This window comes from Amphiura filiformis, chromosome 18 (genome assembly GCF_039555335.1).
Source record: "Amphiura filiformis chromosome 18, Afil_fr2py, whole genome shotgun sequence".
NCBI lineage: Eukaryota > Metazoa > Echinodermata > Ophiuroidea > Amphilepidida > Amphiuridae > Amphiura > Amphiura filiformis.
Window position 1 is genome coordinate 5,990,383 of NC_092645.1, and position 13,884 is coordinate 6,004,266.

Sequence of the window (13,884 nt, forward strand, 5' to 3'; positions counted from 1 at the left end):
TTAATGATTTCAAAATGGATACAAATTCAATGCATTTTGAAATCATTAATAATTTTTAATTTTTGTTGTTGTTGCAATTTCAGGTAACCCGATGCTGACTTTCTTACCCGCCGGGTAGTGAAATCTCGGACGAGTACCAGAAAACCAGACCAAAAATGCCTGCCTTATTTATACACATTTGTCCTAGTTTTCCTTTGTTTTGTTGGACAATCCTATCACTACATTAATCTTTAAAGACTGACAATAATTTTGCATTTGGTTTTGAATTTGATATGCCCTTGCACACAACAAATGAAATTAAATGAAATGAAATGAGAACAACAATTTATATTCTCACTCCATATTGCTACTGTTATGGCATTACTTTTTTGCTAGTTTTGAATTTCCTTGCAACAATTGAAATTTGGTTGCAGCTGTTGAGAACAATAATTGGACAGATTCTATGGAAAAGGTTTTATTATTTTACTATAAACACAGAAAAAGTTTTTTTAAAAAAAGGCATTTACAACTATTATTATTATTATTATATGGATCTAGAAATTGACAATGCAATGCCCGTATTCTCATAACAAGGACATGCTGAAAAAGATGACAGTGAGAGATTTTTCCATTGCATCAATTTTTTTCATGTATGTAGCATACGTGAGCAGTTGATTCTTCAATATGTAACCTTTTGCTGCATCTAATTCCATATGAATGATAATGAAACTTAGGAAAATAATGAAAAGAAAAGTGGACACAAAATTTGAAAAGTACCGTATTTTCACCGAACTGTCCATACTTTTCAAATTTTTAATGAATGGAGACATTCATATCATATGGTAATTGGTAAATTCAACTTATGCATAATTGAATGTCTCCATTCCCTAACTTTTTAAAACTATAGAAGTATGGACAGTCTGGTGGAAAAACTGTCCACTTTTTTTTTTTTTAACATTTAGCATACGAATTAGAAATTCACACACTCACTTGAAATGTTTCACCAGATGTCTTACTTATAAATTTCTTCCCAAATGAAGGCCATTGATATTCAGCCTCTTATCTGTACGAACACACAGTGGAATGAACACATCAGTAACAATGTTTCATTTGTGTATTGCAAATAGCATTAGTTACATTATGTGGTTATGTGAAACAGATAAATAAAATGTCATTTGTAAATTGTAGGTCTATCTATGTACATTGATTTGGTTTGATCCCTGAGTGAATTTTTTCATGTGTATTTAAGTCACTTCTTTGTGCAAAGCCTTTCTCACATGTATGACATTTGAATGGTTTTACTCCTGGATGTTGTGTCCTTATATGGCTGTACAGACGACTGCTTTGTATGAATCCCTTCATACATATATGACACTTGTATGGCTTCTCTCCTGTATGAACTCTTAGATGACGCTGGAGATGAATGTTTTGTGTAAATGCCATTTCACAATATGTACACTGATATGGTTTGATTCCTGAGTGAATTCTTTCATGTCTTATCAAAATATTTTGTTGTATGAACCCTTTCCCACATGTACTACACTTGAATGGCTTCTCACCTGTATGAACTCTCATGTGTTGTTTCAGATGAGGTTTTTGTGAGAACATCCTGTTACAGTGCGAACATTGGTGTTGTTTGATTCCTTTGTGTGTCATCTTTATATGTCTGTTAAGATTGCTCTTAACACTAAATGCCTTGCTGCATGTAGGACACTTATAAGGTGTTTCTCCTGTATGAACTCTCATGTGTTTTATCAAGTAACACTTTACTTTAAAACCCTTCTTGCATATATCACACTGATAGGGTCTTTCTCCTGTATGAATCCTCATGTGTTTTATCAAGGCACCCTTTGCTGCCAATCCTCTACCACATACACTACACTGATGAGGTTTATCTGCAGAATGTTCTATATTTCTCTGTATTCCATTGTCACTAGCATTGTCTTGATGATGTGATGTTCGGTCTTGTATCTTCACATCAGATACCTCATTACTGTCATTCATAGGCTTAAGTTGATTACTTGCCACAGACTGTGGTGACTTCATATGATAACTGTTCTTCAAATCAGTTATTTGCCTGTTTTGGTTATCTACTGGATGAAATGTAACAGTTCTTGCTGTCCTTCTGTGTTGATCACTTTGATGGCTTGAAACCACTTTACATAGAGATCTGCCTAGCATTGGAGATGATCTTGATTGGTAAAAGGTTAAATCTACATGCTTGCGGTGGCGATACTTCAGATGCTTCAAAAGAAATAAGCGACCTGTGAAGGCTGCGCTGCAGATTTCACATTGATGAAAGTTGCCATCTGTTGGGAAAACAAACAGACAATAAATTTGGTAAAAAGTGTAGAAACTAGACAGTAGTTATGTTTTTTGATCAATTTGGTGGAATACTATACATCCTTCAGATGTTTTCACCTGAGCAATACAAACGGTATACGTGCTTGTCAGCTGGAAAGAACATGCAGTCAGAACTAATTATATTATTGCAGCCTACAATTTCAAGTATGCTTATCTGGTAAAAGGAAGTCTGGACCTTGTGGTATTGGATGCACTGATCAGAGAATATTCTGTACAAGAAATGAATGATGAGACATTGATATAAGTACATGATCATTTATGATGAATGGAAATTAAAGTGAATTGGTTCACTGACTCAATGTGGCTTATTGTTTGTTGCTTACCATTGATGAACTTTTCCTCCTCTATTCCTAACTCTTTGGCATACTCTTCCCCATAATAAACAAGGAGTTCTTTTCCTGCATAGATTGGTTTGAAGCTTCGGTAGTAAACCTGACCACGGAATTGGTAAGCTATGAGGTTCTGTTCTGGTTCATTTCTGGCACAGTTGACATAACGCATCCAGTTGGCTTTGTGCTTGTTTTTTCCATTGATGTAGTGTGTTCTCTTCTTGTCATTAAATATCTGCAGTCAAAGATCAGATATATGAATAAAATTTGAAAGTAAACTAAAGAGTGAACTGAATTATCTGATAACCTACTTTGTAAAGCCACTACCAAATGGGAACAGCATACAAACTTTGCTTTTGGTGAGCGACAGTGGCGGCGCCAGAAAAAAAATTTCGGGGGGGGGGGGAGGCAAAATCAAATGTTGCACAAAATTGCAGCAAAAAGTGGACATTTTCGTAATTTTGGGTTTTTACTGGGGGAAACAGGGGGCAAGAGTTCTGACTGGGGGGCATTTGCTCCCTCATGTCCACCCCCTCCCCCGTGGCGGCGCCGCCACTGGTGAGCGAGGTTCCAATGAAGTTGATCTAGACTGGATAACTAAATTTGATCTCCCTCTGGCTCATCTGGAAAAGGATGGGGCAGGTGCCATTATTAAACCCTTGTTACAGTCTGTTCAAATGAGGGTAATACCTGATTGTCTGCTTCACTTGCCTGCCTTGTAAAAATGCCCAGACCCGCTATCTAGTTGACTCCCTTTCAACAGGTCACTTGGCCTAGTTGAAGTTTCATCAGCATTTTGTCCCTAATTTCAGCTATTGATGCCTAGTATCATGCGCCCTTATAGTAAGCATTCATTTTTACCTAGTCTTAACATGTTACACTTAAAGGCCCTTTCAGTGATTTTACAGGAACATTAAAAAAATTGGAAATTTGTTGGAGTTGCTTAGAAATAAAGAATAAGTCTACAGAATTTCATTAAACCACTTTTCCCTGAATACATCGACAAATTAGTCAAAAAACAGAAGTTTTAGAACGGTTTTCTACTTCAACTCAGATCGACTCGAGAAAATCGAGATTTTCGTACAGTGCGCCACCAATCGACTGGAAAAACTTCCTAGTCCAGTGTTTCTAACACGGGGGAAGAAGAGTCTAAATTGATTTAAAACAGAAGTTTAATTTTTGTAATAGAAAACAAAATAAGCAATTAAAGGTCAGTTAGGTCACCGAGGCAAACTAACAGTCAATTCAAATATGAAAAACAGTTAAAATTGTGTATTTTGTTTAAAATAGTAGCTACTAATGTAATAAGTAGTAGAAACAATACATAGCGCGTGTTAGTGCGATGGAGAGTGAGCTTCTTTCGATCTCGAGTCGGATTGTACTGTCAGTATCAAAAGTCCAGAATCATGCAAATGCTTTATTTTGTCTAAAATACACGGCTTTCGACCGAACCACTAGCAGGCTACCGTAAAACCCCGTCTACAAGGATATACCTAAGAAACGCCCTCAATAAAATTGGTTGCTTGTTGTATTTGGAGTTTGAGCAAATATATACTGGCACTGGGTGGCTATGCATTCCATCTAAGTATGTTGTAACACCAATCAATTGTATTGACATAATAACGACTGTTTCAGTATATCAGGATCGTATAGCTCAATTGATAGAGCGTCAGACTTTGGAACTGAAGACATGCTGAAGAGAGCATGGTCCGGGCACCGTTCCGTTTTTCATTCTCGTTTAATTTTAACTTTTTGACATGTTCTTTTTATCTTTCTTCAAATCTACCTTTCTACTTTTAATTTTAGGTGTGTTTTTTGTGTGTTTTTTTTTGTGTTTTTTAGTTTTTTTATAGTTTTTTATAGTAATTTTGTGGTTTTATAGAAACTAGTAAAAGCATTTATTCTAAATAATAGCGAAACCCACGGTTAGACAGATGTGTTGTAACTACTTGTCTGTCCTCGTCTTTGCAATAAAACCTATGTTGCACCTTTGTGCCATCCCAATTCTTGAGGAATGGTAGGTAGGGTGCGTTTTTGTCTTAAGCACGATTTTGTTTCTACTTGAAATGAAATCAAAATAAATATTGTTCTGTTGCCACAATTGCAGTTTTTTCAATAAAAAAAAAATAGATGAGGAATAATAATTATTCCATATTTGAATCTATTGTCCCATCAAGAATAGAGTGTCTTCAAAAATTTCAATCAATTCATCTGACAAAGGAAACTATTCTGGTCATTCAATTTTGTTTAAGCTTGCACCTGTTATATCACAGGCGTTGGTAGAGAAGGCACACTTCTCTTGTCTTCACCGAAGTAGTGATGTAAACACTAACATGATTAATTACCATAGCTAGCAATGGACATACACTATTTTTTGTTCCACTTGAACCCATACTATAGGCTATTCGCTGTCGATGTGGCGTAATTAATCGGATTAACTACCATAGCAATTGATGAATACAATTTCGAATATATAGCCCTGCACTTCATCGTTCACGTGGCACCTATGCATTAAACCATAGTTGTCAAAGAAATGCTAATCACTCGCCATGTAAGATTAGTATTTATGAAAAGAGTGGTATTCAATCTATGTTTGGTGACATCTGCGGGTGATTAGTGCAATCTGCTTGATGGTAGTTATTGCGATTATTACGTCACCGACAGCGAATTGTAGTATAAACGAATCCAACAAGCCAAGTGATGGTCAGAATTTATTCGCCATTATACGCTGGTGAAGTTGCGTAATGTCGGATTAATTACCATAGCAATAGGTGAAAACAATTTTGAACATATCGCTGCGCTACAAGCAGGTTACACTCATCACCTGTACTGTGTATGTCTGCAATCATAGATTGAATACAATACTGGTCTTTTCAAAGATCTTACAGGTGCAGCATGATATGGTTCAATGAAGAGGTACCGCCTGAACGTATCAGTGTATAACGCGGTATATTCAAAAATTGTTTTCACCTATTGCTATGGTAGTTAATCCGATTATTACGTAACTTTGCCAGCGTATTGAAAAAAAACAGGAGGATGTGAGTTCATAAGGGCAATGTCGGGGATTATAGGTCACAATCGATGTGGAGAGATGAGAGGTCCGACCAACAGCCATAGCGAATGGTTCATGTTCAACTAATTCCAGCGGACGGTCTGTGGCTAGTAAGGAATCGTCTTTGACCACATGCGCAGATCTGTCTCGTCAGGAAGATATTTAATATCCCGAATTTATAATAGGCATATGCCTACCAGTTCCATCGTATAACCGATCTGCTAGAGAATATTTGTTACCATGTTTAATAAATTCAGTATTTATCGTATAATAAAATGTAGCCAAATGTATATTATGTGTCACACGGTTTTCTGCGAACCACTAGCAGGCTATGTTACCACATCTATGACAATGACAAAGGTGAATTTTGATGATTTTTACGATCGTCCGGATGAGCAAATCACTTAATTCCCTCCTCTCCTTATCCTGCCAATATTATATGAATCAAAGAAAAATAAAGAAAAAATAAAATTAAACAAGAAAAAAAGACAAAGAAAAGAAACAATAAAAGAAAAACAATAGAATAAATTAAACTAAATATGAAAAAAAAATTATCACGAAAGGAGTCTTTAGAAAATGCAAGAAAATATAAATGAAAAGTTTGAACAATATTTTGTTTATAAAAGTTTGTGTGACCGTGATGAGGCTCGAACTCACCATCTTCAAATCTAAAGAACCAAAGTCTTATGCCTTGCCAATTGAGCTATGCTCGTGAGATGCGAAATAAAGATAAAATAATACATTGTATACCTGCTTGTGTCGGTAAATGATTTGCTCAAATTCCATAATGATATAATATTGTGGAGGGCGCTAGCGTGAAATATGCTATCATCACAGTCGCTTCTATTCCTTATAGACGGGTTTCTACGGTATGTTAGCACATCTATGCCAATTACAAAGGTACCAAAATCTGAATTTTGATGATTTTTACGATCGTCCGGATGAGCAAATCACTGAATGGGCCTTTAAGTTAATTTTTTGTTACTTGCTTGGTCTGTCCTTCGTCCCGAGTGTACACAAGCATAAACACAGAAGTGATAAACAATCACACTGATTAGCTGATCAATGCTCTTGACAACAAGATGGTTGACCCATTGGTTGTCTGTGCATAGAAGGGGAGGAGGCCTCACCACTCTTATGCAATGGCCAATCACCAGTGCGTATCCGGACCATGGAAGTACTAAAAATTACTTAACTCAAAAAATAATACCCTCAAATTTTACTTGATTCTGAAATCTTGAATGGGTCTACCACAAAATATAAAACAAGACCAAAAGACTATGAAAACCAACAACATGTCTAAATGACAATGCTTACCTCCCAAGAATAGCCACTCTTTCTTCCCATTTGCTCATTTACAACAATCTCTCCTCCATAGGGTCCAAATCTGACTCCTTTTGGAATGAACTTCTCTGTCCATACCCCTTGACCAGCACCTTCTATACCAGCCTCTTTAACAACTAATCCAGGTGGTAAGCTGAGTTTAGCACGGTTCTTGCATTTTGATGGTACTGGAGTATCTTCAATGATAGTCAGAGGATGAGATGGACAGTCATCTTCATACAGCTCATGGCATTCCTCACAATCTATGATAAATGTGTGACAATAATTAAAGGGAGTTATCAATGATATGCCAAAGCAGATATCATCAAAATTAAGAAATCTGCATTTTTTTCTTATTCAAATGTCGGCATAAACTAAATAAATGCACATAAATTGGTGCATGCGGGAGTTTGATAGTAATAAATAAAAAACAATAATAAATCAAGATTCTGATGTTCAAAAAGATTGGGCCACTAAACTAACTTTGAATTTTACTGCTTTTGTTTTGGTTATAAGCATTTAATAAGCTTACTTTTTAGCTGTTGAAAATGTAACAAAAATTCTGTGTTTATGGTTACACCATCCCTTCACTGTATCTAATTATCTTGTCAAAAAGAAAAATACTCACAAACATAGACATCATCTTCTACTGCTTCTAGATCTTTGTAGGATTTTCTTGTTCCTTCTCTTAAGGAGTAACGTCTGGTACCTGTTATGTATATTATGGATAAACTCACTGTGTTATTTAAAGCAAAAATGTATTATCACAATACATAAAATTTGATGATATATGTAACCAGTCACACATCAAAAAGGGGGACTTTACGGCACACAGGATATGAATGAAATCAAGCATAAAAAATAACAAACATAAAATCATGACTTTTGCATGTAAAATCAAAATGCTGTGATCAATTTTGAAGTTGATACAATGCTACTTGCCTACTTTAACATGTAAGTATTATCTGATATGAAATTTGAATTTTGAGATTCCACCTTTTGATATGACTGATCACATAATATATACCCAGTAAACATAAAATGTTGGGTTTTTTAAAGATCATGAATATGTTTTTAAAATGTTATTGTAAAATATTTTGAGCAAAAATGTTTACAAATATTTTGTCAATAGTTAAATAACATTCTGTTAGAATGTTTTGCATCATCATCAGCTATTGCTGGGTAGCTATATGGATACCCATTTTTGCCTCATGAGTGTCACAAATAATGGACCAAAATGACACACATTTATTATAAGGAAATTGTGACTTGTTAAAAGGGGATTTGAGTTTTTTATATATTGAAGTTGCAGATGAAAACTTCAGTTTGAAAGTTTCAGACAATATTTTTAACATGATTAGTATCACAAATTTGGAAAAAAAAAAATCAAATTTTGTAAATAAATCACCACTTGCTGTTTTTTGGCCTTTTCTCCATTCACAGTCGTTGCCAGAAGTGCCTCTTTTGACATACCACGTCACAAATGATGCTATGTGAAATAATATGAGTCATGTTTCTGTCTAGTTTTTAACATGTTAATTAAAAATCAAAGAAATTCTAAATTCAAGAAACGGACAATTTAAAATGGTAGAGGCTCTACTAATCATGTTCTTTTTCAAATTTTATCTAAATGCTCTTATTTAAATAACAGATTCTAATATTTTTTCAAAAATAAAGCAAAACAACAATCACATCTTTCAACAAAATTAACTTGAGATTTACTTGATTTTTTTTTTTTAATAAAGGAGAATTTCACCAGCTAACAGTTCAATTTTCTTTATACAATAATGGGTGATTTATGCCAAATATAAGGCATCACAGACGGTGCTGTGGGCTTGCTAACAAAAATACAAATGCGACTCTCAGAGCACATCAAATCTTGGGCATTGCCCCTTGGGTTCCCCCACCCTAGATGAAACTACGAAACAGGGTTTTAGGCAGGATTTGAAGGTTTGGGTCATTGGGTGTGTAAATTCAAAAATATGGGTGTGTAAATTTTAAGATTTGTATACAAAGTATCTGCCATGTGGGCAAAAACTGGGTGTGTAGGACTGTAATTACAAATTTGGGTGTGTAAAACACTCCACACACAGCTGGCTGCCTAAGCCCTTGCTACGAAATCAACATCATGTTCACTTGCTGAAAAATTAACAATTTAGATATACCGTAAAACCCCGTCTACAAGGATATACCTAAGAAACGCCCTCAATAAAATTGGTTGCTTGTTGTATTTGGAGTTTGAGCAAATATATACTGGCACTGGGTGGCTATGCATTCCATCTAAGTATGTTGTAACACCAATCAATTGTATTGACATAATAACGACTGTTTCAGTATATCAGGATCAGTATAGCTCAATTGATAGAGCGTCAGACTTTGGAACTGAAGACATGCTGAAGAGAGCATGGTCCGGGCACCGGTTCCGTTTTTCATTCTCGTTTAATTTTAACTTTTGACATGTTCTTTTTATCTTTCTTCAAATCTACCTTTCTACTTTTAATTTTAGGTGCGTTTTTTTTTTTTAGTTTTTTTATAGTTTTTTTTTGTAATTTTGTGGTTTTATAGAAACTAGTAAAAGCATTTATTCTAAATAATAGCGAAACCCACGGTTAGACAGATGTGTTGTAACTACTTGTCTGTCCTCGTCTTTGCAATAAAAACCTATGTTGCACCTTTGTGCCATCCCAATTCTTGAGGTAGGGTGCGTTTTTGGCTTAAGCACGATTTTGTTTCTACTTGAAATGAAATCAAAATAAATATTGTTCTGTTGCCACAATTGCAGTTTTTTCAATAACAAAAAATAGATGAGGAATAATAATTATTCCATATTTGAATCTATTGTCCCATCAAGAATAGAGTGTCTTCAAAAACTTCAATCAATTCATCTGACAAAGGAAACTATTCTGGTCATTCAATTTTGTTTCGCTTGCACCTGTTATATCACAGGCGTTGGTAGAGAAGGCACACTTCTCTTGTCTTCACCGAAGTAGTGATGTAAACACTAACATGATTAATTACCATAGCTAGCAATGGACATACACTATTTTTTGTTCCACTTGAACCCATACTATAGGCTATTAAGCTGTGGATGTGGCGTAATTAATCGGATTAACTACCATAGCAATTGATGAATACAATTTGAATATATAGCCCTGCACTTCATCGTTCACGTGGCACCTATGCATTAAACCATAGTTGTCAAAGAAATGCTAATCACTCGCCATGTAAGATTAGTATTTATGAAAAGAGTGGTATTCAATCTATGTTTGGTGACATACGCGGGTGATTAGTGAAATCTGCTTGATGGTAGTTATTGCGATTATTACGTCACTTGACACAGCTAATTGTAGTATAAACGAATCCAACAAGCCAAGTGATGGTCAGAATTTATTCGGCCATTATACGCTAGTGAAGTTATGTAATGTCGGATTAATTACCATAGCAATAGGTGAAAACAATTTTGAACATATCGCGCTGCGCTACAAGCAGGTTACACTCATCACCTGTACTGTGTATGTCTGCAATCATAGATTGAATACAATACTGGTCTTTTCAAAGATCTTACAGGTGCAGCATGATATGGTTCAATGAAGAGGTACCGCCTGAACGTATCAGTGTATAACGCGGTATATTCAAAAATTGTTTTCACCTATTGCTATGGTAGTTAATCGATTATTACGTAACTTTCGCCAGCGTATTGAATAAAACAGGAGGATGTGAGTTCATAAGGGCAATGTCGGGGATAGGTCACAATCGATGTGGAGAGATGAGAGGTCCGACCAACAGCCATAGCGATTCAACTAATTCCAGCGGACGGTCTGTGGCTAGTAAGGAATCGTCTTTGACCACATGCGCAGATCTGTCTCGTCAGGAAGATATTTAATATCCCGAATTTATAATAGGCCTATGCCTACCAGTTCCATCGTATAACCGATCTGCTAGAGAATATTTGTTACCATGTTTAATAAATTCGTATTTATCGTATAATAAAATGTAGCCAAATATATATTATGTGTCACACGGTTTTCTGCTGAACCACTAGCAGGCTATGTTACCACATCTATGACAATGACAAAGGTGAATTTTGATGATTTTTACGATCGTCCGGATGAGCAAATCACTGAATGGGTCTTTAGTTCCTCCTCTCCTTATCCTGCCAATATTATATGAATCAAAGAAAAATAAAGAAAAAATAAAATTAAACAAGAAAAAAAAGACAAAGAAAAGAAACAATAAAAGAAAAACAATAGAATAAATTAAACTAAATATGAAAAAAAATGATCACGAAAGGAGTCTTTAGAAAATGCAAGAAAATATAAATGAAAAGTTTGAACAATATTTTGTTTATAAAAGTTTGTGTGACCGTGATGAGGCTCGAACTCACCATCTTCCGATCTAAAGAACCAAAGTCTTATGCCTTGCCAAGTGAGCTATGCTCGTGAGATGCTAAATAAAGATAAAATAATACATTGTATACCTGCTTGTGTCGGTAAATGATTTGCTCAAATTCCATAATGATATAATATTGTGGAGGGCGCTAGCGTGAAATATGCTATCATCACAGTCGCTTCTATTTCTTATAGACGGGTTTCTACGGTATATTACCAGATTTTGAATACTTAAAAAAAAAAAAATATTTTGCACCTGTGTCATTCTGCATTTCCTTCTTCGACCTCATCCTTTTCTGTTTTTGAGATGTCTGTTTAACAGCATGTGGAGTCACTACATTTGTGTCATCATCTTCAAAGTCACTGACATTAATATTAGCAAGTTGTTCAAATGCATCATCACTATCATACTCAGGGGGTCTAGATGTACTTTCTGGCTTTTTCTGTTTGAAATAAGAAAATAGTTTTTAATACAAACAGCTACAGAAACAGTTTCTCACAATCATGACCTTCTGTGATCGATAATGCATAGAATAAATGAAAAGTTTTTACATGCATGGTAGTAACTTGACTGATAAATTCTAAAGTTTAGATAATTACACAAACAAAAACCTTTTTTTTTAAGTTGTTTTGAATGAGGGTACAGGCACAACAGGTAAAGGCTCCGACTCATCATGAAGTAGCTTGTGGTCACTGGTTCAAATCCCTGCAGTGCCTTGTGTACTTGGTCAAGGGGCTTCACCTTGTTTGCTGAATGCATTACCCCACCCAGGTGTAATTGTGGGAGTTGTTAGGATGATTACATTCCCAAGTGCTGAAAGGAGCTGCACTACCATTATGGCCGAGCCTTGATGAAGCAGAATGTATCTCAATGTCATTAGAACAAATATTGTTTAAGTGTGCTGGTACTATAGTAATGTGCATGTCATCAACATTTACATATTATTATAACTTTGCAAGATGGCTTACCATTATCTTTTAAATTACATGCTACTTACCATTTCTCTCTCTTTCCTTCCAGATTTTTTCAAAGGGACTTTAAAAGATGGCATCTTTTTACGAGCTGTACGGATCAGAATAAAATAATAATGAAAAAGGTGACTTAAAAAAAGTTAAAAATTAATAGAATATCTAATTATGCTTTTGTAATTGTGAAAGATGTATTACCAGTTTATAAAATTACTTAAAATGATTTATGTCCGCCAAATTTTCAACCACTACATTTTGCATTTCTCTACAACTTTCAAGGCATAAACTCTGTTAAGAGTTTGCGAAATGCGGTTCAAAAGAAGATTATAGAAGATTATCTATTCAAACCACCATGCCATGAAAGCTTCTAGAAGTCAATGTGAATGCGAAAATCTGTAGTAGTAAATTATTCACAAAAATATGACAAGTTCAGAACAGTAGTTTTAATATTTCCACATGCAGTACAAAATTACAAGTTATGTATTTAGTTAAAAGACCAATTATTGGAAAACTCTTTTGGTTTGGATAAAAAACACATCACATATTGTTGAAAATTAGTGATTGAATTAGGTTAAACTATTTTTATGTTCCAAAAGTCAAGCTTTTAATATATTATCATGGTATTTTACACAATTAATATTTACATCTGCTTCCTCCAGGCAGCCAGTTGTCATCATCTTCATCGCTGTTTTCAACTGTAACCTTTTTCTTCATCCTTCCAGTTTGTCTCATGAAATCAGGTGGTGGGACATTCAAACCTGAGGAAATGGCAAGCAAGTTTACAATTGACAAAAACAAATCAAATCCTTATTCCTGTTAGTCACTGTTGTGGTAATGCGACACACCATAGTTACTGGTTCACACTTGATTGGGTTGCACTGTTAGCAACACATTAAAATTTAAAATGGCACCAAATTAGATAAAATCTAATCTGAAACATCGCTGAAGAAAGGAAATTTGGTCAAGTGCATCTTGATTGATAAGACTCAAAACAAAATGGAATAATAAACAAAACCAAATCTTACCAACTTTGATCATCATTTCATAATTCTGTTTCATATTTCTCATTCTAAGCCTCTCATACTCAGAGAACTCTGCAAATTCTGCTGCAGTAAAATAAACTTCAATCCCATGGTTATCTTGTTCTGGTGAACTCATCTTGCTCTGTTTACTCGCTTTAAAATTCATCATCAATCTGAAATGGATAAAAATAAGTTAACTTCAGGAAAGACAATGAAGATTTCAAGAGGAATATTTTGTAATTTTTGTACCAACATTTAACTTCCCCCTAGTGTGGGCATGATACCCTATTAGCAACTTAATACAAGAACTTTAGCAAAATTGTCTTCCTCAAAGTTCCTTCAGCTTATATTGAAAATTTAAGAAATCACTCATCATGATCATGTTCTTGGTGATTATAATTGCAAATTTAATTTCATTAATTAATTTTAAAAAACCCACTGTGATGTCCACTGGTGTA

At 34.9% G+C, this 13,884-nt stretch overlaps 1 protein-coding gene across 1 annotated transcript; it reads right to left on the reverse strand.

The window, feature by feature from the left end:
• Positions 1–1,173: 1,173 nt before the first annotated feature.
• Positions 1,174–13,604, reverse strand: LOC140139701 (histone-lysine N-methyltransferase PRDM9-like). Its single transcript, XM_072161403.1, has 8 exons — positions 13,430–13,604; positions 13,049–13,162; positions 12,434–12,498; positions 11,692–11,878; positions 7,676–7,756; positions 7,042–7,310; positions 2,667–2,907; positions 1,174–2,288 (listed from the first exon to the last, which is right to left on the reverse strand). Exons 1-8 carry the CDS (start codon positions 13,593–13,595, stop codon positions 1,174–1,176), a joined length of 2,238 nt encoding a protein of 745 aa, XP_072017504.1. The 5' UTR covers positions 13,596–13,604.
• Between the last annotated feature and the right edge of the window lie 280 nt (positions 13,605–13,884).

Bases quoted from the DNA above. Each gene is read 5' to 3' on its own strand.
- LOC140139701 (XM_072161403.1), bottom strand. From the start codon at position 13,595: ATGATGAATTTTAAAGCGAGTAAACAGAGCAAGATGAGTTCACCAGAA. The intron at 7,757-11,691 runs GTGCAAAATATT...TATACATAACAG, and splicing joins GGAAATGCAGAATGACACAG to GTACCAGACGTTACTCCTTA. The intron at 2,908-7,041 runs GTAAGCATTGTC...CTTTGACTGCAG, and splicing joins AGAGTGGCTATTCTTGGGAG to ATATTTAATGACAAGAAGAG.